Below are 27,364 nucleotides of genomic sequence, written 5' to 3'. Positions count from 1 at the left end.
ACTCATTCTCCGTTCCTCTTTTTATTTTATTTTTATTTTATGTCATAAAAAAGAAAGCAAACAAAACAAGAAAAACAAAGACAACAATAATAGGCATAAATAAAACAACTCCTTCTCACTGCTCGCAGAAACTTCTGATCGTGTTCCAATTCCTGTTGGCAAATCTCTCGATCTCCAACCGCACCTCTCTATATGCATATTTTTGATATATACATATAAACAGATACTCTTTTTCTTCATCTTCTTCATACTTTCTCTCTCTAGACCGAACAAAAAAAGGTTCAATTCTTCGTTTACTTTTTGTGTTTTTGTTTTTGTGTTTTTGTTTTTTAAAGTTGAGTGGCATTTCGTTTCGGCTGGCCTTTTTCGGATGGTGTGAATTTATTGTGGTTTTTGTTGGTATGCAGGAGTGGAGGGGGCAATTGAGGTGGAAACATGTCTGTGTTGTGAGAAAAGAATTAGGGTTTGGAATTGGAAAAAACAGAAGATGGATGATTGTGGGTGTTGAATTGAAAAGGAGGGTTTGATTGAGAATGGGGAATAAGCTGGGGAGGAGGAGGCAAGTGGTGGAGGACAAGTACACGAGGCCACAAGGGCTGTATCAGCATAAAGATGTGGATCATAAGAAGCTCAGGAAGCTCATACTTGATTCCAAGCTTGCTCCTTGCTATCCCGGAGACGAAGAGGCCACCAATGATTTCGAAGAATGCCCAATTTGCTTTTTGGTCTCTACACTTTTGCTTTCTCAATTTTCTTTCTTTCTTTTTTCTTTTTCTTCTTTGAAGTTTCCCTCGATGGGTTTCTGAGAAAAGAAATTAGGAAAAAAATGTGAAATTTCATGCTGTTCAGTCATTGAGGGAAAACTAATTATTGCATTTTATGCAATTGGGTTGATTATTTCGTTAAATTATTTTTTCTGGGGATAAAAACAAGGTGATGGAGTTTGGCAACTTTGTTTCTTTGTTTCTTTTTTCTTTTTAATTGTCCTTTTCTCCAGCAATCAACGGAACAACATTCAACTAGCCTAGGTTTATTGATTGGCTTGCAGGGATTGAATTGAATTTTAATTAGGTTTGTTATTTCTTTTTATGTGACTTTTTTTTTTTCCTGTGTTATAGTTTTATCCAAGTTTGAATCGCTCAAGATGTTGTACGAAAGGCATTTGTACAGGTACTTATTTGCATTTCTCATAAATGGTGTGTGCAATTGCTGATATCTGGATGTTTTTTGATTTCTCTTCCCTGCACCAGAGTGTTTTCTGCAGATGAAGAACCCTAATTCAACTCGTCCAACACAGTATCCTTCACTTTTCATATTTCTTTGATTCACATTTAAGCAGTTAATGATTGTTTTTGGACGTTTGATTTCTACATTGTGTTTTTTTACTTAACATTACAAGATGTCCTTACTGCAAAACAGCGAATTATGCTGTGGAGTATCGAGGTGTGAAGACAAAGGAAGAAAAGGGCATAGAGCAAATTGTAATACCATTTATTTTATTTTCATCTTTCTTTTTTACTTTTATCTTTACTTTTTTGTGCCACTGATTTAGTCTCATGAAATTTTGGGGGTGCTCTTCCTACGAGTGCAGCCCATTAATCCAGCTTCAGTTTTTTAATACATGTATCCCATTGTAGGAAGAGCAACGGGTTATAGAAGCTAAAATAAGAATGAGGCAAAAAGAAATTCAGGATGAAGAAGAGAGAATGCAGAAAAGACAAGAGATAAGTTCTTCAAGCAGCATTTTGGCACAAGGAGAGGTGGAATACAGCACAACAGCGGGTATCCTTTCATTGAAATTCTGATGGTTATTTGTAGGCCAATGTTTAAATTGCTCTAATTCTTTTTCTTCTTATGCTTGTCACATTTTTGTGCTACTTTTGCTTTGTTTGCAGTGCCATCTTTCAGATCTCCTGTGGAAGGTGATGAAATTGTTTCTTCTCAAGACCCACGTGCTGCATCAATGATCATACCGACTTTACCTCCAAGACAGAACAGGTATAGGAAGTTCTTATATTGTCATTTTTTTTTTCTATCAAGAAGAATAATTGGTTGCTGTTATAAATTTTTTGTTCATCTGTAGTATACATATGGTTCTTCTTCAACAACAATAAATCTAAAATGGGTAAAAAAGAAGAAATTCTGGCACTGCTCAAAGGCATTTTTGAATTTTGTTTTTCTTGCCTCTGTTTTCTAATTTGAAATTGCTTTTTGGTTTTTCCTTACTATAGTTATTTAGTTCTTGTTCAATCTTGTAGATGAAGATGACATTTGTTTGATAATTTTGCCTTGACAAGTTATAGAATATTTGATCCATTGGTAGTTATGCAATGTGTTTTCTTAGAAAAAGATGGGATTATAAACTAAAACTCGCAACAAGATGTTTCAGATAGAGTTTACCTTCAACTTTCCTTACTTTGAGAGAATAAAGGTGAAAAATGCTTTACTGTTGGGAGTGCTTTTCACTACTTTATGATTGTAAGGGAATTATGTTTGTTTCTAGAGCTTTTCTTTTATATATGAAATTTGCTGTTCCTTAGCTAGGATTATGATATGCTTATGATAAAAGAGTCTTTTCTGCAGAAGTTCACTAAGGACAATGGGATGATGAGTTCAGAAATTTCAAAATTGCATGGGGGTATTCCAACTATGCAAAATGTGCCTTTATACTCAAAATGACTATTTTTCCTTTCTAATTTTTTTCCCCTGGTGGTCACAACTTGAAAAATGCCAAGCTGATGTTGAAGAGAATGAGCTGTTATCCAGAAGTAGGTATAGGCTTGCTCCTAGGATCTTTAATATACACACATTCAAGCTCAAGAGAGATGTTCAAAAGTATTATAAGTTTATTGACCTATATCTTTTGATTCAAAGCTTGAATATATAGAGTTTGTAGTTATTATTTCAAAATAATGAAATTAGAATAGAAAATTGTTACCTAGCATTTATAAAGGTTTCTTTCCAAATGGTGGTTGATCATGTTGAGCTGTCCCAATTTTTTCGGAGAGTTGAGCAAAGTGAGAGGTGAAAATGAGTTTGTGAGGCTAATAGCTCCTCCTTGAAGGGTCTCTACCGGAGAGTTCAGATTTTGGACTTGTGAAGGGGAGAGACTCAATTATAGAAGATTTAAAATCCGGACAAAACATCCAGTCCCTGACCACAATATTGTACCAAAATACCAAACCTAATTACATAGCAACTCTAGTCAAGAAAAACCAGAGAAGGAATTACTATGACTTTTGCAATGTTTCAGTTATCGTTCTCAAGGATTGACTTATGGAAATGGTCAAAACTAGGTCAAATGAGTTGCTTTTACCTAAATTCAAATGTGAAAACAGTATATGATTTGGTTTTATGAAATAGAATTAAATCAAGAAAACTAATTTACAAATTGAGCAAATATTGATTCTTAATTCAAATGATTTGAGTAAGGGGGCTCCATAATCCAACTTCGAGAATAGAAGTTAGAGTGAACAAGGGTTTCTCAATTGTGGTAATCTTATGGTTTTTAGGATCCTTGGTCATTCGAGATCAACTTGAGTGTCATAACTCAAAGTTGCATCCAAAATCTAATTTCCCTTTTTAATTTAGATTCCCAAACACCACCAAATGAATGAAATTAATTTCAAGTTCAAGCCTTGGCTCATTTATACCCTTTGTAGCTTTGTCTTAGAGTAGATAACATTGGGGAAAACAGGGATAACTAGTGATTAAGGGGTGTTGGGAATCGCTAGCATCAAGTAATGCACTTTTGTATCATCTTCTAATATGACTAGAGATCTAAAACTTCATGATTTATAACCTCAACCATTCATTAATCTTATTTTTATCTTTATTTACCCATTGTTTTCTTAGTTCCTAATCCTAGGTTTTTATACTTTACTCCCTAGGATGCCTTTTTAGCCTTTTATGGGAGTGTTGTCACATGCACAATCCATCATATATCAAAATGTCATGTATGGAATTAAAAGAAACTAAAAATAATGTATTGAATCAAAGCTAAAGGAAACAAACGCAACAGTTATCTTCTTTAACAAAACTTCAAAGCTTCAAAACTTATCTCTAAGATCTCTAAAAACCTAAAACTAAGAGAGTTTATATCTAAAATGCATAAACTTATTATGTGGCACACTCTAATTGGTCATTTATTCCAATACATCATAAACAATCTAAAAACTTGAGAAATTACAAGTTCTAAATGACTCTTGCTCATTTTGAATTGGATGGAGGCATTTGGAACTTATTTTGTTGTATTTCAAAAGCTAAAACTCGATGTCCAGACCCTGAGTTCAAAATGGAAGTGAATTCGAAATCAATTTTGAACTTATAAGTGATAAAATTAGGTGAGTTCGAAATCCAAGAGGTGCGTTCGAAATTTCTTGCTATTTTGAACTCATCCACTGCACATCGTGTTTCTCCATGTTTTGGAGTTCAAAATGTGCTTCTTTTGTTCGAAATAGATATGGAGACTCAAACTAAGCCATTGCTAATTGTATCTTTGCATTCCTTTGAGTTCTAAGTGGCTGGAAAACCATTTAGAACCCAACTTGTCAAATTTGAACTCATCATTTCTTTCTGCATAGTTCGCTTCAAATGCTCAAATCTTCCTCGTTTCAGCTTTGATTCGCAAACCGTTTAGAGTGTTAGATTGCTAACTTTTCGAGCTTTGAAACCATATGCAGCTTGCTCAAAATGATGTGCTTTAGAATTCACCTCAAATTTAGGATTTGTGCTGTTGCCAGATTTCAAGTTCCAAATTCCATTTGAACTCGATTGCATTTGCTTCAAACCTCCGCTTCCATAGTTTCATCTATTTTACTCCATAACACCCATTTATCATTTTTTGTGCCCATGACTTGCTCATTTTGCCCTTGCTTGGACTCTTCATGCTTCTCAAGTCTTGAGTCTCCCATTTATGCATATTTTGCCCTTTTATTTTACCTTGGTTGGAAATGACTCTTGCAAAATAGCATTTTTTTCATCATTTGAACTTGAGATTAATCTCAAAATAGAAGTGAGATTGTGGTTAGGGTCTAAGCATCAATTTGGGTTAAGTTGGTTGATTTGAACTTTTCATACTACATAAGTTATAGCATTTATGTGCCATTGGAACACTTATTTGAGCTCCAATCAGTCCCTCAAATCCTTCATGGTGACCCTTATGCCCATTTGTAGATCATTTCTTTGGATGGGAGCCAACTATGCTAAAAGCATTGTGAGCTAAGAAATGGTACCATATTTACTGCTAGTTTGCTCTTTTTGGTAAGAATTGCATTGACAGAAATACATGTTCTATGATATGGTCGACTTTTTTTTTTCTTCCTCATTTGAAACAGGCTAGGTGTTGTTTGATCCAATCATGTATCAGTGGACCTTATCTTTAGTCACCAAATTAAAATCTTCATATCATTCTAAGTACTTGATGGTGAGGCAAGTTGTACACAAAATGTTGGTGCATCCAGCTTATTTGACCTTCCTATCTTCATAATGACTGAGGTAAAGATGAAACATTTGGAGACAGTCCTTGGAGGTGTACCCTCTTGATGCAGGAGAATAGGACAGTACAATCAGCAAGTGAAGATAGTGTTCTCTCTTTTTGGTTGGGCCCTTTTTCATCATATATGTCTTGTGTGATATGGTGATTTAGAGGAAAAGGAAACAACGGAGGGATCCGAATCGGACCTCCACCGTGGAAGGCCCCTCGCTACTCACGTCTTGTCACCACATTTGTTCAGTTGGGTCACCAAAGCTGCAGTGATGGGGGTGGTTGGGTGAAGATACAGAAATAAGTTCCCAATGTCCCCTTAGCAAATTGGAGATGTGGCATAAACTCATCTGTAGTCACCACACCTAATTCATCTTATGGCGTGAATGCTTTTATCCTGATATGGTTAAAAAAACTCCTCTTGGCACTTGCAGTAGATGAGTATCCATGTCTTGATGGTGTTGAGAAGCTTAGTTATCCACTCCGGAAGCAAAGCATTTTCATGTACTCACTAGGTTGCCATGATGTCCTATTGTGAGAAAGGGAACTAAGATTCTGGGGCTCCAAAGGTCAAATCTTTCTTCTGAAATGACCAGTGATGTGATTATCCAAGAACCTATGAAGCCACTTGTTAGTTAAAGCCCTTTGGGTCTTTGGTGCAAGAAAAGTTAGCTTCGACCACTTGTGTCTGGGAGAAAACTGTGGAGATGGGACAGCATGTAGCACTCTTATTAATTATTCTGCATAGAGTACTGATACCATAGCTACAGCAGTTGAAGGGACTGTGGTAGGTGTTTCCTTTTGAATTATTAGGAGCAGTGGTCATTTTGATAGAGCAGTGTTAACAATGGCAGAGAATTGGCAGCAGGGGCAAGATCACTAGCATTATAACTGCAATGAGTGGTACCAGGCTGGAGGAGCAGAAAATGTCTATTAGGGTGGCAGTAGGAACTAGGACTAGATGGTGTTTGACAAGGTGGTTGCAACTATAGGTACTTGTGCTAGTTGTGGGTGATATTGTTAATAGGTGAGAGGGCTGTGATGATGTGTCCTCTAGAGATGCACCCATCTTGTTTTATCATGATGATTGTGTAGCATATATTTATGAGTCCATGTGCATCGGTAGGTATCATGTGCCCATCTTTATTGACATTTATAGAGCATGTTAAACAGCTCTGCAACTTAATGGTGATGGTTGGCATTAATGGATATTGGAGTTTCTCACTGGTTAATGAAGATCCTATTATACAATAGTATGGATTTTTAACTGATTCAGGTGTGTTAACAAATGCAAGAATTTGGTGAATAATTTTGGCTCTAGAGTAAATTAATTTCCTAGTTTACATTTCATCATTATAATATTTTTGTGAAGGTAAGGGGAAGTTCTAGATGTGTCCAACTTCTGAAGCATGCATTATCCATCCAAGATTTCTTGTGATTTTGTACAGTCATTGCAGCTAAAATTATAAAACTAAATTTGGTGATAGTGGATTTTCCACTCTGACCTCCTAATTATCTTGGAGGATTGAAGTGAAACATTGTTCCCTACTTTTTAATTCTGTTCTCAAGCCTAGAGAGTCTATTCTACACAAGGCAGAATAGGCTGATATTGTTGACCTTTGTAATATACAATTAAATAGCCTTTCAATTTTGGGATAAGACATTCTAGAAACAGTTCTTGTTGCTCTGTACTGGTTTGCATATCCTTCCATTATCTTCGTAAGAGTTCCATGTGTGGTCAAAGAAAAATGGTAAACACTGCAGTTGAGCTACTATGATTGAAGGAAGTCAAGTATTGTAGTTGTTGAGAGAGAGAGAAAGAAGAAAAACCTTAATTCTCATTAATGTAATGATCTACTTACAATTGAGAAATATATATATATACAAGGCTAGGAGTCCTAACTACCATACATGTATCCTATATTAACAAGGAAAGGTTATATACTATAAATACATTATATTCAACACTCCCCCTCAAGCTGGAGCATATACGTCATATGCACCAAGCTTGTTACAAATATATTTAATCCTAGGACCTCTGAGAGATTTAGTGAAGATGTCAGCTAGTTGATCATTTGAATTAACAAAACTTGTAGCAACACATCCTGATGCGATCTTCTCTCTAATGAAATGACAGTCAACTTCAATATGTTTGGTCCTTTCATGAAAGACTGGATTGGATGCAATATGTAATGCGGCCTGGTTATCACATATGAGTTTCATCTGTTCATCCTTTCCAAATCTCAACTCTAGAAGAAGATGTCTCAACCATATGAGTTCACATGTTGCCAAAGCCATAGCTCGATACTCGGCTTCAGCGCTAGATCTGGCCACTACATCTTGTTTCTTACTCTTCCAAGATATTAGATTACCTCCAATAAAACACAGTACCCTGAAGTGGAACGTCTATCTGTGGGTGAGCCAGCCCAATCTGCATCTGTGTAACCAACAACCTGAGTATGACCTCTGTTCTCGTACAACACACCTTGGCCTGGTGTACTTTTGATATATCGAAGAATGCGGATTACAGCATCCCAATGGCTGTCACATGGTGACTGTAGGAATTGACTAACAACACTCACAGGAAAAGAAATGTCTGGACGAGTAATGGTGAGATAGTTCAATTTACCTACGAGCCGTCGATATCTCCCGGGGTCTCCTAAAGGCTCCCCCTGTCCTGGTACAAGTTTGACATTCGGATCCATAGGTGTGTCTACCGGTTTACAGTCTAACATACCAGTTTCTTCCAGGATGTCTAAAGCATACTTCCTTTGGGAAAGGACCACAGCAGAACTGGATTGAGCTATCTCAATTCCCAAGAAATACTTGAGTTTCCCCAAGTCTTTGGTCTGAAAGTGGGTAAAAAGGTGTTGCTTTAGTTTCTGAATACCATCCTGATCACTGCCTGTAATGACGATGTCGTCCACATAAACAACCAGATAAATACACTGCCCCAAAGAGTTATGATGATAGAAAACTGAATGGTCTGCTGTACTGCGAAGCATGCCAAACTCTTGAACAACAGAACTAAAACGGCTAAACCATGCTCGAGGAGATTGTTTCAAGCCATATAGAGAACGGCGTAACCTGCATACTAAACCAGACTCCCCCTGAGCAACAAAACCAGGAGGTTGCTCCATATAAACTTCCTCGGTAAGATCACCATGAAGGAAGGCATTTTTAATATCCAATTGATAAAGAGGCCAAGAACACATGGCAGCCATGGAGAGAAGCAGACGAACAGAAGCAATCTTGGCAACCGGAGAGAATGTGTCACCATAATCAGAACCATAAACCTGAGTATAGCCTTTAGCAACTAAGCGGGCCTTAAGGCGATCAACCTGACCATCAGGACCAACCTTAACTGCGTAAACCCAACGACAACCAACGGTAGATTTACCCGAGGGTAAAACAACAAGATCCCAAGTGCCATTAGAGTGCAGAGCAGCCATTTCATCCACCATTGCCTGTCGCCAGCCTGGATGGGAAAGAGCTTCATGGGTGCTCTTTGGAAGAGAAACAGAGGATATAGCAGAAACAAAAGCAGAATAGGGTGAAGATAATCGATGATAACTCAAAAAATTGTAAATAGGATGAGGATTACGAGTAGAGCGAGTACCTTTCCGAACAGCAATGGGTAAGTCATTAGGAGAAGGCAGAGCCGGGGTAGGTGAAGCCGAAGGGATAGGAAGTGAGTCAGCAGGTGCCTCAGCAAAAGGGAGAGGAGCAACGACACGAGGGCGACGATGATAAACCTGAAGTGGCCGAGGAGGCATAGCATCAGGTGGGGAGACAATGGGAATAGGCAAGACTTCAGAAACAGGAAGAGACTCAGAAGTGGTGGAAAAGAATGGTGAGTCCTCAAAGAAGGTGACATCAGCGGAGATAAAGTATCGATGAGTCTCAAGGGAATAACAACGATAACCCTTCTGAAGTCTAGAGTATCCCAAGAAGAGACACTTCATGGCTTTGGCGGAAAGCTTGTCCTGTCCAGGAGTGAGAATATGAACAAAGCAAGTACAACCAAAGACACGAGGAGGAAGGAAATAAAGTGGTTGGTCAGGGAAGAGAAGGGAGTGAGGAATCTGATCATGTAAGACAGAGGAGGGCATACGATTAATCAAATAACAAGCGGTAAGAACAGCGTCCCCCCAAAAACGAAAAGGAACATTGCTATGGAGGAGGAGAGTACGAGCTGTCTCAACAAGATGTCGATTCTTGCGTTCAGCTACCCCATTTTGTTGAGGAGTATGAGCACAAGAAGACTGATGAAGAATCCCATGATGAGACATAAACGAAGTAAATGGGGCTGAAAAATATTCCCTGGCATTGTCACTGCGTAACACACGAATAGAAACATTGAACTGGGTTTGGATTTCAGCATAAAATTTCTGGAAAATAGAGAATAACTCAGCTCGATTTTTCATTAAAAATAACCAAGTACATCGAGAATAATCATCAATGAAAGTGACAAAATACTGAAATCCTAAAGTAGACGCAGTCCGACAAGGACCCCAAACATCAGTGTGGACAAGCTCAAAAGGAGACTTTGCCCGATTATTCAAACGCTTTGGGAACGAGACACGAGTATGTTTCCCAAGCTGACATGACTCACACGGAAGCGACGATAAAGTGGAAAAACGAGGGACCATCTTCTGGAACTTGGAGAGACTAGGGTGGCCCAGACGATTGTGAATGAGGAGAGGAGCATCAGTGGAAATGCAAACTGCAGGAGATGAATCCGAGGTGAGGTGATAAAAATACCAGGTACTTCCACGAGAAATCTACTTCAAGTAAGTGTCTTTTTTTTTTTTCTTTCAGCTTATTTTGTAAGGTTGTGATGAAACAAGAAGTTTGGTGAATGATTCCATTTTTATCAAGATTCTTTCCAAGGATGTTTGAAAAATACCCTTTCTCATTATCAATTCCCAGAATACAGATTTAAATTGAAACTCTGCTGGAATCATTTTATGAAAGTTTTGAAAGATCTTGGCAGCCTTAGTTTTTTCTTAAAGGTAGGCCCAATATATACAAATATGGTCATCTATGAAAGTAATGAACCTCTTAGCACCCGGGACAGTGTTCACAAGAGAGTGGCCTCAGAAATCACTATGAGAAAGAGATATTGGGCTAGATTTTGTTTAAACCTGAATAGGAAAATGAGTGATGGTGTTCAGAAAGTTCCCAAGTGTTGCACTAAAAAATTGAAACACTTTCTATTTTTTAATAAAGAAGGAAACAACGTCTTTAGATAGGTAAAACTTGGATGTCCTAACCTAAGATGCCACATTTATTTCATTCTCAATTTGTAGAACTCTCACATTGAAGTAGTCAAGGGGCTTTTTCCACATCTTTTGGTTCTTCTTCTAGAATAAGTAGACTGTCCACCTCCTTAGCATTGCCAATCCTCTTGCTTGTACATAGTTCCTGAAATTCACAAGGGGTTGGAAAAAACTTAGACATGCAATTCAAGTCACGAGTAAGATTGCTAATAGAAATACGATTACAAGAGAAGGTTAAAACATGTAAAACTGAATTTAGTATTAGGTCTTTCGAAATACATATGGAACTCTTTCCAACAATAGAAGAAGGAGATCCATAAGCTATTTTTACTTTTTGATAACTTGAACAAGGAACATATGAAGAAAACAATATTTGATGAACCTACCATATGATTTGATTTTGTTTTGATGTTATGCACACCAACATGGAAGTTGCCCATTTGGGCTATATTGGCAGAAGAAGAAGAATTAAAAGGTACTAAAGTTGTTCCTGATTGCCCCATATCCTGAGCTTTTGAATGGTCAACAGCAACTTGAAGGCCTCAGCTGTTACCTTTGACACATCCATTTCCTCTACGCATTTCCAATCTTGGTCTTGATAGAGATCCATCTCTTTCCAAAGTTGAGTCATCATGTTGTAGTAGGCAATCACAGCAAGGTTCCCTTGTTTGGTATCATGCATTCTGCGCTTTAAATCTATCAATGATGAAGGCTAATAGGTTGGTGACACACAACCCAGAAAAGAGGGGGGTTTTGTTACCATGAGGAAAAATAAACTGCATTTCCTTCAAGTCATGTGTTCAAAATTGCAACATATACAGCAGGTTTATATAACGAGGAGTAACTAAAATCCAGGTTAAATTACGACAATTAATGTAATTGCAGATGAGGAGAAAGAGCAATTACAACTAGGAATATATAATACTATAGAGCTAGAAAATCAGTTAGGCTAATTTAGGATGTAAATCAGCCTTAACCAAGGAGAGAGTTCAGCCTTTAATTAAGGAAAAAAATCTCTATGCATGGGCTGTCCACTAGCATTGTTTGTTCCATGTTTCTCAACATAACCTATGTAGTAGGTTATTAGGACCCTTATTCCTTTCCTAAAATCTTTAAAATTTTCTAAACGAAATGAGAACATACTTTATGGAAATTTCTTGAACAAAATTTCTGATAAAGAAGACTTTTAGATTCTAAAGACTCAAAATAAAAAATTAAAATAAAAAAGGATGATGGTTTTTAGTTGATTTAATTGGGAACTGTTAGTTGAAAAGTTTAATTATGGTTTTGGATTTTCTGTTAACAAGCCTCTTGCTTTGTACAAGAATTAATGCTTGTTTGCAGTGGTTCTGTTCACTTTTATGTTTGTGCTTCATGTGATCAGTTACTCTCACTGATAAGAAGGCCACGATTCTTGGTGCTAATTGCTGAGAAACAAAAGGAATTGGTTTTTATGAAAGTACAGATGTGGAAAGGAGAAAAATGAGACATGATGAACTTTAATTAGGAAAAGTATTATAATGTTGCAAGCAGGTTGGACTATGGGAAGAAGACTTTGCATGGTGGAATGGAAGATGTTTGAGCTCAAGAAGATGGTGATGGGAATATGAGAGTTTAAGATCTTGTGTTGTGGAACTACCTAGGAGTAGGAGGAGGAGGAGGAGAGGTGGGGTGGGGGAGGGGGGTGTGTGGTGTTGAATAGGTAGTCGTTTATTTTAGTCCAAAAATCTAATTTATAATTTTTTACATGTTCTTTGATTAAACATATTTGATTAATAAGACAAAGAACAATCAATTCCATACTAAACCCGCAATGTACATGGAAAATCACTTACAAAGTCTCCTAGAAACACTTGAACCTAGTTGCTACCTCTCTCACCAGTCTTACATTGTTCAGTACCTATAGTTACTTTCACCTCCGTGATGCAGCACTTCTCTGCTCTTTAGTGAACACTTCAAAGACTTGAGGGAATGTGATAAATCACTGCAAGCAAACTCGAACAAGTTTTGAATTTTGAGAGTGTTAGGAATGCGTAGAGATAATGATAATAAAAAACAGGGCATAGAGTTGCCAAATAGCACAACCAATAGGTGTATATATAAGCGAATAACCTTAGGTGACTAGGTAGATATTAGAAATCAAGTATCAACTAAAGTGGATTTGGAAACTCAGAGAAATTGGAAAAATTTGGAAACTGGGTAAATCAGGCATTAAGTGCTTGTTTAGGGCGCTTGAGTGTTCCTTCATATCAAATTCTCTATTTACTTTGTTATCATATTTTTAAAGGAAACTAAATAGCTTCCAGGAATAATAGATAGAAGATGAAACATTTCAATGAATTCCAAAATCTTGTGATTACTTTTAAGAAAACGATAATAAATCAAGTTTCCAACAATCATAAATCAAACCATAAACATGGAATTGGATGACCCTAGGATCCTAAGAAATCTGACTCCCCCTATATCAATGTTCCTAGATTAAAGTTATGACCTTGCTTTAAAGAATAAACAAGAAGTACCCCCCTTAATTTAAGACCTATACTCAATGAAGACTACTAGCACACTAATAGTTAGGTCTTAAGAGAGAAAAACCAACATAAGTAGGAAAATCCTGAGGACGAAAATCAACATAGCACTAAGGATTAAAGATGAAACACTAAGACAAGACCGTAGGCTATAAAATAAAATGCACTATTGAGAAGAAGTTCCAAAAGATTTCTTTGGAGATGATATATCCTAAGAGATTCTAAAGGAATGAAATTAAAGCAAACAAGGCCTTTACCTTAAAAGTGCAGCTAGGTTATCTTTTCCAATCCAAATTTGTCTAGTCTTAGGGACTAAAGATGAATTTAAAGTACCAATATGGAGAGCATGAGTATTTTCATCCTATGATTAGCTTGGGTGGGAGCTTTTGAAACCCATTGAATATTGTTTTCTTTTCTTATTAAATAGGATTTTATCTCTTAATACTTTAGATGCAACCACAAACTTACTAATTTGCCTATGGAGCACTTCAAACTTTCTAATGTGACACCTATCACTAGTGCAATCATTCCCATGATGAAAAGAATGTGTAAATGGCCCTAGGAGGTGTTTGGATAATAGACATTCCCTTTTTAGCATTAACAAAGTTTGTCTTTTCATTATTAGAAGTGGTAGACTAATCAAGATAGGCCTCTCCTATTACCCGAAAACTTACCCAAATTTATCTAATTATTTAATAATTTAATACTTGATCTGTTTTATTCATTTTTACAAGCCAAGTCTTTTTTTTTTTTTTTTTTCAATCTCAAGGGTTAAAACTTTATTTTTATTAATTACAGTGTTATATTTAGCCTCTAGAAACTTTGCCTTGTTAAAAAAATTTTCTTTTTTCAGATTCTAAGGTAACAAGCTCATTGAGAAGGTTGACATTTTTAGTTTTAAGGGATTCATTCACCTTTAAAGCCCAATAATTTACTTTTATGCTTTGAGCCTTAATTTTTAGGCTTTCTTCAGGAAGGGCTTCATAAGCATCATGAATACTATTAAATTCACATTCAGACCCATTATCAGAATTTACATCGTTCATATGATCAAAACTCAGAATTAATAGAAGCGAAAACAATAAAGTTTTCATTTTGATCATCCTTACTTTCACGAGTCATGAGTCTTATTATTCACTTTCACTTGTCTTGGATTCACTCTAAGTAGCTTGTTTGACTTTCTTATTTTTCTTAGAACTAGCTTTTTTCTAATCAGATAATTACTTCTGGAAATTATTTATTGCAAGAGTGAATAACACTTTACTTTTATGACACTCATGAAATTCTTTTTCCAAGAAGGCAATTTTATTAGAAACTGACAATTTTCCTTCATTAAAGTTATCAATTACTTCTTATTGCTTTTTTTATTCAAAGGACAAAGGTAAGGATCAAATAATTTTTTTTTAATTTTTTAATTTTTTATTTTTTAAATATCTTCCTACTTTGATACCAATTGAAAATTTGAGATCTTGTATCATGGAACTATCTAGAGGGGGGGTTTAGGGGGTGGGTGGGTATGAATAGGTAGTCTTCTTAATTTTAGCTCAAAAAATCTAATTTTTAATTTTTTTACATTATGTTCTTTGATTGAATATATTTAATTATTAAAACAAAGAACAATCAGTCCTATAGTAAACATGCGATGAACCCATGGAAACCTACCTAGTGAGTCCCCCAAAAACTCTACAAATTTAAAAATCATAGGTCAATTGATAGCAAGCAAATTCACTAATTATGAAAGATCAAGTACACAAATTTACCTAGACACAAATGTTACCTCTCCCATGAGTCTTGCACTAGCCAATACGTAGACTTATCTTCATGTTTGTGATGCAACACCTTTGTGTTCTTTAGTGAACATCTCAATGACTTGATAAGATGTGATCAACTCCCCTAGCCAACCCAAACAAGATTTTAGCTTTGAGAGTGTTGGGAATGCGTAGAGATAATTTCAATAAACTATTAGGTGTAGAGTCTCCAAATATCACAACCAATATGCATTTTTTATTTTTTTGATAAGTAAAAGATACACTAGCAAATTGGCGCAACAAAATACCCATGAAGTATATAATAAAGGCCAAAAGGTAAGTAGGAAAGAGAAAAGGAAGAGGAAATACCAACTACCCTAACAAACAATCAAATCCCTACACTTTAGAGAGAAAGAAAAATTAAAAACACCCTTGAAGCACTTTTGCACTCGTAACCCCCAACCAAGCTGAGCAAGAACCATCCTTGCAAAAAAGGAACTTACACCCCATTGCTCCTCCCTCTCTCCCTAATTGAGAGAGGAAAGCTATTGTAATTAACGAAGCACTCTACTTTTCGAATTTCCCTCCCAACACGGGAAGACAAACGTTTTCCTCTTATACCCCGAGATCTTCATCTCACACCCTTTTCTTGCCTCCATTTTCCTCAAAAGGGAACTAATTTCCTCTTCAATGTTGGAATGTAATTTGGGTTTCAACGAGAAGTTTAGCGGAAACTCAAGAGTACTTTCAAGTTTCTCTTAAAGAAACCTCTTGGAGGCAAAAGTCTTAGGAGGCTTAGCTGAAGGAAAGGGACAAAAATACAATTTTTTTTTCACAAAATAGCCAATGCAAGGCGTAGAAGGATTTTCATTGGGAGAATTAGGATAAATGGAGAATGGGTAATAGAGAATTCAAATATTCCAACAAAGATTGTTCACTACTCCAAGTTGCTACTGTCAAAACCAGTGGGGGAGTGGAGACTGAATATAAATGGCCTGCTTCTCAATTCGTTAAGCAATGAGTACTTTGTCAAGCTGGAAGAGGCTTTCATGGAGAAAGTCGTCTTTTGAGACTCTTATGGACTTGAATAGGGATAAAGCCTTGAGATCTGATGGTTTTTCCTTGGCTTTTTTGAAAGATTGTTGGGAGTTGGTGAAGGAGGAGATTTTATGCTTTTTTAGAGAGTTTTTTTTTAAAGGGGCACCTTTGTGAAAAGTTTAAACTCCACCTTTGTGGTGTTGATTCTGAAGAAATGCGAAGTTGAAGATTTTAAGGTTTTAGACCCATAAGCCTTGTTGGCAGTTTGTATAAAATTTTAGCCAGTCCTTGCTAATAGGTTGAAGAAAATGATGGGAAAAGTGGTGCCAAATTCTCAAAATTGAGTTTGTGGAAGGGAAACAAATTTTAGATGTAGTCCTTATTGCTAATAAAGCCATTGATTCAAGATTGAGGAATCATAGAGGGGGGATTGTGCGTAAATTAGAAATAGAGAAAACTCATGATCATGTAAATTGGAGTTTTCTTTTGGAGGTGATGCAAAAAATGAGCTTTGGTCAGAAATGGATTAAGTGGATTTAGGTTTGCATTTCCACAGCCAAATTTTCAGTCTTGGTAAATGGGGTTCCTCAAAGTTTTTTCTAGAGTACAGTGGTTTGAGATAGGAGGACCCCCATCCCCTTATCTCTCTGTGTTGGTTATGGAGGCTTTAAGCTCTCTCTTGTGAAGGGTGGTGGAGGATGCTTTCATCTCAGCTACAGGGCAGGAAAGGGGGGTAGAGGGTTAGAAATTTCTCACCTCCTGTTTACAGATGATACACTTCTTTTTTATGATCCCTGTCCAGACCAACTTACTTATATGGTTTAGGTTTTACTTTGGTTTGAGGCTTCCTCAGGGCTAAAGAGTAACTTGGGCAAGAGTGAGCTTATTCCAATAGGGGACATCCCTAATGTGAAGGAGTTAGCTTTGGTGACAGGTTGTAGAGTAAGAAAACTGCCCACCACCTACTTGGCCTATCCCTCGGTGCTCCCTTTAAGTCTAAAGCTATTTAGGATGCGGTGGAGGGAAGGTTTTTAAAAAGATTGGCCTTTTGGAAAAGGCGATATCTCTCCAAAGAAGGAAGAATCAATTTGTTCAATAGTAATTTGTGCAACCTACCAATTTACTTCATGTCCCCTTTTGTTATTCCTAAGTTGGCGGCTAAGAGATTAGAGAAAATCCAAAGGGATTTCCTTTGGGAAGGAGGAGCTTTGGAGAAAAACCCCATCTAGTGAATTGGTCGACAACTTGCAAAGCTAAAAAAGGGGGGCCTTGGTATTAAGGATTTATCCACTATCAATAAAGCTTTTTTGGGTAAATGGTGTTGGAGATTTGCCTCGTAAAGGGATATGCTATGGAGAAAACTTATAGTGGGAAAGTTTGGTGAAGAATCGGGAGGTTGGTGCTCTAAGGAAAGGGGAGAAGGTCATGGAGATGGCTTGTGGAAGTCAATTAGAAAAGGATGGGCAATTTTTAAAGCCAAAACAAGATTCGAGGTGTGGAACGTAAAAAGAATCAAATTTTGACATGATGTGTGGTGTGGTGATTACTTTTAAAGGATTCTTTTCCTTCCTTATTCACTGTTGCAACTTCTAAGGAGGCATGGGTGGAAGATGTTCGGGAGGTAGGAGGGATGGCCACTTGGAACCCTTGCTTCTCAAGGAATTTTCATGATTGGGAGATGGATGCTGATCAGAATTTTATTCTAAAACTTAATAAGTTTGGTAGAATTAGATGTGAGGAGGATAAAATGGTTTGGAAAGTCAGCAAGAGTGGGGCTCTTTATGAGGTCTACGATGCATTGGAAGCGAAGGGTGAAGTGACTTCCCCCTCAAAGATAATATGGGGTTCTTGGGCACCTATTAAAGTGAGTTTTTTTGCTTGGGAAACAACTTGGGGAGGGATCCTAACTATGGACCAACTCAAGAGGAGGGGATGGGTTTTACAAGTTTTTGTTGTATGTGCAAAGATGCAGATGAATTGGAAAACTATCTTTTCATCCACTGTGGGATAGCTAGAGAGTTATGACACTTTCTCTTTTTTTTCTTTGGCATCTTGTGGGTTCTCCCTTTTTCTGTTAAGGATTTGTTAAAGGAATGGCATGGTAGCTTTGTGGGCAAGAAAAGAAGGAAGGTTTGGAGAACAACTCCTCTTTGCCTTTTATGGACGATATGGAAGGAATGAAATCAGAGAACCTTTGAAGGGGGGGAACACACTACCCAAGCTCCAAGGCTTCCCTCACATCTAATTTATATACGTGGTCTTGAGGGTTTCTTCTAGGTGATGGTTAGAGAGGTCTAGGTTCTTTGTTAGATTTTATACAATGGTTGTGCTCCAAATCTTAAAAGTAGGGTTCTAGCTACTGTAGCTGGTTTTTTGGTTCTCACTTGTATACTTATGATATATTGTGTTCGCCACTTAAGTTTGATATATCTATATATATATATATACTCCTATTTGCCAATAAAAAAAAAAAATGCTTGGTTGAGCATATGCAGACTAGAGTTCTCTAATCTTGATGAGGCTAGAGCGATGTAAAGCAAGTGGTTGGGCTAGTCTATGTCATCTAATTTCATCTTTAATTGGTGGAGCTATGAAGAAAAAGGACAATCATTTTCAAGTAAAAGGGGAAAAAACACAGAGCACTATATATACTCTCTATAAAAAAATGTGGATAAACAAATGTGCTTTGGAAATAGGTATAAGTATAAAGTTTGTTTAAGAAAATGTTGCAGAGATTTTGGGCTTGAGGGGTTGAGTTTGCTTACGTTGTGAACCCACTAAAAAGAATAAGAATAATAAAAGGGGTGGCAAGAGAGAGAGAGAGAGAGAGAGAGAGAGAGAGAGAGAGAGTTGCCAACTTTTTGGGGTTGAGAGGTTTGGCCTTCTTATTTTGTTAACCCAATAAACAAATAATAATTATGAGAGAGAGAGAGAACACTACGGTGGTATGACAAGGCAAATGTCACCTTCTTGCTTTAGAAGGCGATCAAGGAAGGAGACCATGTAATGGGATTGTTACAATAGAGCTAATATGAGTGCATGCCATAATTACTAATGTGCTTTGGGAATAGGGTTCAAAGTTTCTTACAAAGAGTTGTTGCAAAGATTTTGGGGAAAATGATGTGATTCATTGTGCTTTCCAAGATGGTTAGGTGGAGGCTAGAGCATTGGCTTTTCAATTTTTTGGTGTGAAAGTGTTCTTCTCCAAGATAGGTTAAAGGTAGAAACCACTCTAAACCCTGTAAGTGGCTTTGATGAGTAACACACTGGGAAATCATGAGAACTGTTTGTGTACGCATTTATTTGTCTAACTAATTGATGTTATAAAATGTCATGTCTTCCCTCTTAAAGTGTTCTGCTTTCTTTTAGTGTACCAGGTATTTTGGTAGTTACATAGATAAGGGGACCATGCTTAGGAGAGGTTGAAGCCCTAAATGGAAATTATAGATATGGACTTGCTTATCATCAATTAGTTTTGTAGTGTTAGTGTTTGATCTCTTTTGTGGGCAATTTTCCACTTCCATGAGGAATTGATTTTCTTGCTTTTTATATTATTGATGTAAAGTTGCTACGGAGGAAGAATTTCTTATCCTTTGTATTTAATTACTTCGTGGAAATGCAATATTTGTTTCTGGTAAAAAAAAAAAAGAAAGAAACTTGATGTGCAAAAGGTTGGGTAAAGGCCTGCAAAGGGCATGGATAAGTCACTTGATTTTTCCTCTCTTCAGAATAGCAGCAGATGATTATATGATTTTTCTTCTCTAGAGTTAGGTTAATGAGATATAAGTTCATTCTCGTAGTATTTGGGTCAATCTCTGGACTTAAAATTAACCCTTGGCAAGAGTACCTTCATTAGCATCTATGTGAATCATGACCATCTGCTAGGGCTAGCTTCCTTGTTTTTAAGGCAATGGAGTGGCCACTGTTCTACTAAGGGCTTCCCTTGGGGTGAAAGTTCTAGAGCATCCAAATTCTGGAACTTGGAATTAAAATATAGAAAGGATCTCTTATAGATTAGGTGGTATGAAGAAAGCATATTTGTCCTTAAGTGGAAGAATAATACTTGTATAATCTTGTTTGTCTCGCATTTCCCCCTGTTTTCTCTATTATGTCTTGGAAGTCCCGTTTAATATCACATCCAGGATCGACAGACCAAAAGGATTTCCTATGATATGATCTCAAACTTCTCTTGAATCTAATCTTTTGGCAAAATCAATTAAGGTTGAACTGATCAATGGGATGGTTTTCATGAGATCAATATCTTAAAACCACATATTCTCCACCTTCTGCCTAACAGTGTTTGGAATCATCCAACCTCCCAAACAACCCTTTAAACACCAAAGAAGACTTCAATCTCTATTTACCAACTTACAATTATTTATTAGCAAACTTCCTTACCAGCCAATAGAGTAACAAATTCATCATAAAAAAAAAAAGGCATGAAAGTTGGGGTCATTACATGACAACCATAACCTTCTTCGGCTTTGGATGTAAGGGCTAGAGTAGAGAGTTCTTTGGTGGTTGCTTTATGCCCATTATTCTTAATTGATTCAGCTAGGGAGAAATGACCAGAGTTTTAAAGATGTCTATAGGGTCACTATGGGAGTCAACATTCTCCCTCTCCTCTTTTTAGCACCTAGTTACTACAGCATGTCATGGGTCCTGATGCTTATCATCATTTTGGATTGAAGATTAGTATATCAAATAGGACTGTGGAGGTTCTCTAAGAGTGGAGCCTCCTCCAAAGGGCTACCTAAGCTCAACCATGATGATCTTTGCTAAACAACCTAAGATAATTAGGGATGGAGGTGTTTCAAAGATCATAGACAATATGCAGTAAGAGCCTTCTTGAAGACCTATAGGGGTGGGTTTTGATCGTTGGGGCTGAAATTCTTATTTCACTATAAGGCCTGTGTTTTCTAAACTTGTCAGACTTCAACAACCTTATGATAAAAGAAGACTCATTGTTGGTGTTAGCATGAGTATTTGTCGAGGAGCATAGGCAAGCAAAATTAGATTAGTGATTGCACAAATCGTTTCACTTTCTTCAGGCTTTGAAATGCTTCTTCCCTTGTATCCATAGGTTGGCCAACAACATTGTTTTGATCTTTCGACTAAGCAAGGATCTTATCATTTAGAGCCTTTTGTAAAGGATTTTTGCCACATTGAGTTTGTAGCTCTTGTTTGAATGTGCTTTCCTCTCCTTATCCATATTTGGTTTTAATGTAGTTCAATGTTGTTCGCACTCACTCCCTCACTCCCTTGCTCCCTCTCTATTTATTTATTTATTGGTGGCGGTGGGGGGGAAGGCAACTCATTCATCTTGTGCTGTTGTATTCCTATGAAATCAATTGTTTGCTTTCCATTACAAAGAAATTCCAAAGGTATTAATGTAGTGCAATTCTAAGGTAGCTTAGCTTACAATCAAATAATGGTGGGTCAGGGTTTCATTCATAGGATTTATGGTTGGGGATGAAGAAATGGTTTATGGCATCACACAAGAAAATAAAAGCAAAAGGACAAGAAAAAAAAAAGCAAAAGAAAAGAAAAGAAGGAGAAGTAAATATTAAAGTTTTAGTGAGGCTCTATGAGTTTTAGTTGGAAGAGAAAATGATGAAATCTCACCATTAACAAGAAGAAATAAATAAATAAATCCTAGGATTCTATCAAGGCTTTTCAGGAGTCTCAACTAGAAGAGAAAAGGAGTGTAAGCATTAAATATTGCAATTTGAAAAAAAGTATTGTCATGCATTATTTTTGCATTTACAAAAATTATTATTGTTCATAATTATTTTTCTCTTTATAGTAATAAACTATTTATAGGCTTTTGAAAATCCTAAAAAATTTAAATGAGATGGTAATCTATTAGGCCTAATTCTTTTCCTAAAATCTATTAATTTTTGTTTTTAGATTTGGAATTGAAAATAGAAACTAATTAAAGAATAAAATCTTTTGGAAGATGGAAAAATTTTTGGAAAATAATTTCGAAAAATTTTATAAAGTAGATGCTATTAGAAAGTAGAAAATTTAAGAAAATCATTTTTGTTTTGAAAAATAGAAGGCTAATAAGAATTTATAATAATAATTTATAGTAAAGAAACAATTTCAAATTTTTGATATAACTTGAACTATCAAGCAGTACTAACTTTAATCCTAAAAAACCCATATCTACAAATTTACTGAGATGCCCCTTTCCTTTCTGTAAATAAATGTTGAAAGAGTTTACCCCCTTGAAGTATTGGTGCATTACTGCATGAGATCAGGCATCTAAAACAATGCCTCCAGGTTTGTATTTGTAAAGAAGCAAATCCAAAACAAGCTATAACTTTAAATGAAAAGAATCGAAGGCCATAATGATAAATTTCAAAATCAGATTGAGAAGGTTCTCTCGATCAATTGGGTTGGCATTGTTGATCAAAAAGCATTCTGATTGAGCAAGTGCCTCAATCAATCAAAGAGGAAATTTCACTCTTGATCAGTTGATGCAGTCCTTGATCAATTGGATAGCTAGAATTTCTTTTCTTAAGCTCTGATTTTTGCAACAGTTTTGGTGATTAAAACCAAATTTGAGAACATGCAAAAATCATTTTTGAGATTTTTCAAGATTGAAAGTAGATTAAGTTAGGGTGAGCTGATGTAATTGAAAACACGATGAGGATGAATGTCCAAGATATATATCAAGAAAGGGGATTAGTATTAGTTTTAATTAAATTATGATTAAAACATGATATGATAAGAGTCACATAGTAACTCCTAGAGCCTTAAGTTGTGGAGTGAATGACTGGAATTTGAATTAGAGATATAAACTTGCAATCCATTTTGGAGTGGAATTGCCAGCACAATATTTTATGACACAAAATCTTAATAGAATTGATTCTTTTTCCAAGTCAAATAAGCAACATTGAAACAAACTCTGATAAAATTCTAAATCTGGTACCAGGATTGGTCATAAAAATGGTAAGAGAGGGACTGTCTATTATGTTGAGTAGTTGATTGTGGAGTGTTCTTGTGTTGGGATTCTAGCTTCATATTCTGTCTAGTGCCTAGTGCTGAATGCTAATTCTGTTATGCAATGGTGCTAATTTGAAGAACCTCATTTTTTAGCATCACATACCTCTTTGGCAGAGAATTCATGCAGTGGGGAAAATTTATTGAAGATTTGTTTTTTGAATGTTCGGTACCATTCCTAAGCATCTGCCAACAGTTCCAAAGAAATAAATACATCTGCTCATTGATTTCTTCTTCTTCTTTTTTCTTCCTTTTTTAATTACAAATTTTTTGTACAACGATCAAATTTCTCTTGTTCTGACCATGAAGTGAAATTTAGCTTACAGCTCCAAAGTTCTATTGATTTGGCTCTAGTTTTTAACAAGTCAATTAGATGTGCTTATTGATTTGCTTGGTATGCCACAGAAGTAGCATTATAACTAATTTGATTGTAAATGCAGGGATGAGGAATTTGATCTGGATCTTGAGGATATTATGGTTATGGAAGCTATCTGGCTTTCCATTCAGGTAATTACTCTAAATTGGTTAACTTGAATTGATATTTCACATGCATTTAGCTGCAGTGTTTTGAGCACTTGAACTTAATTGTTGCTTTGAAAAAAAGGAATATATATATAACCATCAGAAATGGTTGGGAGAACATTAGAACTCACTCCCGCTTCATCATAGGGGATGGTACTAGAGTGAAATTTTGGAAGGACTTGTGGTGTGAAAATCAATCTCTGGAAGATGCTTTCCCAAACTTGTTTAATTTAGCAGTCAACAAAGAAGGATGGGTTGCTGAGGCTTAGGAGGAGGATGGAGTTGGGGCCAGCTGGGGGCTACGTTTTAATAGACACCTAAATGATTGAGAGGTGGGGGAAGTAGAAAGCTTGTTAAGTAAGCTTCATCCTTTGACCATTAGAAGAGGAGTGGATGACTTGCTTTGGTGGAGAGAACAAGAATGGGACTTTCTCAGTCAAGTCTTTTTATGACTCGTTCTCAAGGGGCACTAGACCTCCTTTCTCGGCTAGAGTTATCTAGATGCCTTGGGTTCCAATTAGGGCTAGCTTCGTTGGTTGGGAGGCGGCTTGGAGCAGGCTACTCACCATTGATTGCCTAAAGAGAAGTGGTTGGAACATCCCCAATAGGTGCTATCTGTGCAAAAATGAAGAGGAAACCACAGATCACCTTCTTTTGTTTTGTGAGAAGGCTAGAATGTTATGGCTTCTGATCTTCTCCCTTTTTAGGGTGCAATGGGTGATGCACTCCTCTGTTAGGAGGAACCTCTTGGGATGACATGGTTCTTTTGTGGGCAAGAAAAGGGAGAAAGCTTGGAGAGCTGCCCCCCTCTGCCTGTTGTGGACCATTTGGAAAGAAAGGAATAGGAGAGCCTCCGATGATGTTGAGAGAAATGACCAAGAAATTAAATCTATTTTTTTGTACACTTTTGTGAATTGGGTTAGGGTGTATATAGAGGAACACACTTTCTCTTTGATTGATTTTGTAGACTGGTTAGCTACCAAGTAAGGGATAGGCTTGTTGCATTGTTGTTTTTGTTATTTTGTTCCCTGGTATACTCCGTGTATACTCTTTAGCCTCTTTGGCTTTTAATGAAATTTTCCTTTACCTATCAATATATATATATATATATATATATATATATATATATATATATATATATATATATATATATATATAATATGTATTTTAAAAAAAGATCAACTGATATAGGCTTATCTCCTACAAGTTCTTATTTTTATTTTTTATTTTTACTAAAGTTGTTTTCGTGTGAATCATGTTAAAATGGAGGAGAGGAGAATTCATACATTTTATGTATTAAAAGCATTTTTTTTTTTCAATGTTTGCTCAAGTTTTCTTGTCATTAAGGTGGCAAGGTAAGAAGTGGGTGCATTCAAAGGAGCGTTTTCTGCAATAATTGATTAAATGAAACTGAGATATGCTGAATTGTTTCATCTGCGACAAGAGCAATTGTGCATGTATAGATATATAGGTATGTACATATTGTGAATGCAATGCCCTATTACCAAGACCAATATATGTTGCTGAAACTCATTTTAATAGACTGAACCCAGTAGGGTATTAATTCAAAAGGTCTAGGCATATTTTCATCTGAGTTGATCAAATATGATAGATTTTGGTTAGTGTATATTTCAAATCCTAATTCAAATTGAATATATTTAATTTTCTTACCCTGCTTATTTTCTATTTATAATCTTTTTCCTTTGGTAATGTGGTCTTTGGCTGGGTCCTACCAAACATCGACATCAGGTTAATGTTCAGAGAAGTTCCTATAATGGACCTTGTATGATATTGTATCAGAAGAAACAGACAGGAAAGGCTAATCATATGTAACCATATACATACATGGCATACCCTGGAATGCAGAGAAATCCATGTAGATTTAATAGTTTTTTAGACCTCCCAAAGATTAGGTATTTCTCACTGAATTGATCTGACCTATTGCAATTTCTTATGCTGTTGAGTGCAAGCCTGAAATTTGTGTGAATGAGAATCTACTTAGGGTTTGATATTGGAATTTAAGAACCATGCAAAGCTGTAATCTGTCCAAACAGTCTTCCAAAACATTGACAAAATCAATATGTTCTGCAGAGGCAATATGGTGTGCCATTTAATGTTGATATACTGCCTGTTTCTGATTTTAATTATCAAACTGATCTTTGATCTCTAATCCAACCTTACAAGGGGGAGTTTGGACACTCGTATCATATTCCTAGACTAGTCCAGCTGAAACACAATTTTTTTGTAAATGCACAAAAATAATAATTGCAGGATAATGGCAGACACAGAAACCCACTTTATGGTGACACTACCACTGCTGAACAATATGTCACAGAAGAACACTACGTCTTGCCTGCTATGGCTCCACAGGTTGAATCATCATCATCCCCCTCTGGTGGGCTTGCATGTGCAATTGCTGCCCTTGCTGAGCGTCAGCAAATGGGTGGAGAATCCTCTACTAACTATAATGGAAATATGCCGGCATTCAACATGCCTCCAGGCAGTAGTAGGTTTTCCAACAGGGTGGAGCAATATCCAGAGAATTATCCTCCCATAGAGAGTTCCATGGATGCATTACCTGATGGTGGGTTGGCTGTGACAAAGGATGATGGAGAATGGGGTGTGGACCGTGGGTCAGAGGTGGCTGAAGCAGGGACCAGCTATGCAAGCTCTGATGCAACAGATGAGGCTGGTGGGGTTGCTGCGCTGCCACCAACAGATGAAGCTGAAGGCAGCTTTCAAAATGTTGGGGGTCCCATTGTTCCTGAGAGTTATGAGGAGCAGATGATGCTGGCCATGGCTGTTTCGCTAGCTGAGGCTCGAGCTAGAACAAGCACACAAGGAGTTTCATGGCAATAGTCCTAAAATCAAGGTACTAAATAACTCTCCTTTCCTCTCTCTCTCTCTATCTCTCCCCCCTTCACATGGATGTAAAAGGAACAGAGATTGGTATGGCGAATGGAAGGGTGTTGGGTTATTCTATTACAATTTATTCAGATCCCTTTCCTTTTCTAGGCATTCTCTAAAATTCCAACGCATTGTGTGTACCACATTCACCAGGTACCATGAGCAAAAGGCCCCATTACACTAGTATATCATTGTGTATTTGTGTAGAACAAGTGATGAATATAGTAGTTATGATGCATGAAAGTAAGTGAATAAGTGACAAGCCCAGTTCACTGCATTTAGGAAATCACAATGATCTTATACAAAACGCAATGACTGATTAGATTGTCTGCTTATGCCCTTTAGTTGATGCAGAACCGGAAACAGAATGGTGATGTGTGGGAGCAGGCAATTTGTAAAGGTGCCATTTCAGTTGTTCAACAGATCTTAACTGCTGAATGGTTTCTAAATTTTATGATTCAGATGCGAGAGTATGTTGTTGAAACCCTTGGATTGTAAACGACTGGATGCTAAAACATTATTGGAAAATGGTCATCTCATAGGAAGTAATATAAATCTGGAGGAGAATACCTTTACGCTTGTTCATAGAAGGATTTTGGAGCCAGGGGATTAAAAGGTGGTTTAATGCACCATGTTTAAGTCAATTTTTGATACTCTACTAATCGACCTAAGGGATCTGTCACCAATAACGCGAAATGAAAATTAAAAAGAAAAAGGAAAAAAAAAAAAAAAAAAAAACCTTGAGAAGTGCATTTTTTTTTCCCTCAAAAGCATAGAAAAAGTACGAGGGGAATGTTGTGTGAAATAGAAATTGTGTTTTAAGAAAAAAGGAATGCTTCAAAATATATA

At 36.6% G+C, this 27,364-nt stretch overlaps 1 protein-coding gene across 2 annotated transcripts; it reads left to right on the top strand.

Annotated features, from left to right (window-relative positions):
- On the top strand, nucleotides 1–27,154 carry LOC117933650 (E3 ubiquitin-protein ligase DA2L). Of its 2 annotated transcripts, none has more exons than XM_034855124.1 (10): nucleotides 1–279; nucleotides 408–725; nucleotides 1,119–1,170; nucleotides 1,251–1,296; nucleotides 1,400–1,481; nucleotides 1,638–1,782; nucleotides 1,896–1,998; nucleotides 23,527–23,593; nucleotides 25,880–26,480; nucleotides 26,870–27,154. In XM_034855124.1, the coding sequence occupies exons 2-9, from the start codon at nucleotides 534–536 to the stop codon at nucleotides 26,465–26,467; spliced, it is 1,275 nt and encodes a 424-aa protein (XP_034711015.1). In that variant the 5' UTR covers nucleotides 1–279; nucleotides 408–533; the 3' UTR covers nucleotides 26,468–26,480; nucleotides 26,870–27,154. The 2 variants fall into 2 exon arrangements, with proteins under 2 accessions (XP_034711015.1, XP_034711014.1); XM_034855123.1 differs by having other exon boundaries at nucleotides 26,861–27,154.
- The last annotated feature ends 210 nt before the right edge of the window (nucleotides 27,155–27,364 follow it).

The sequence above is a fragment of the Vitis riparia genome, chromosome 16 (genome assembly GCF_004353265.1).
Source record: "Vitis riparia cultivar Riparia Gloire de Montpellier isolate 1030 chromosome 16, EGFV_Vit.rip_1.0, whole genome shotgun sequence".
Taxonomy (NCBI): domain Eukaryota; kingdom Viridiplantae; phylum Streptophyta; class Magnoliopsida; order Vitales; family Vitaceae; genus Vitis; species Vitis riparia.
Note: the sequence above shows the minus strand (reverse complement) of the source record. Positions and strands in the feature narration are given on the sequence as shown.

What these genes read in the sequence shown, in the direction of transcription:
- LOC117933650 (XM_034855124.1), top strand. Translation starts at nt 534, where the DNA reads ATGGGGAATAAGCTGGGGAGGAGGAGGCAAGTGGTGGAGGACAAGTAC. An exon ending in AATGCCCAATTTGCTTTTTG is followed by an intron (nt 726 to 1,118) that starts GTCTCTACACTT and finishes CCTGTGTTATAG; the next exon opens with TTTTATCCAAGTTTGAATCG. An exon ending in AATTCAACTCGTCCAACACA is followed by an intron (nt 1,297 to 1,399) that starts GTATCCTTCACT and finishes TAACATTACAAG; the next exon opens with ATGTCCTTACTGCAAAACAG.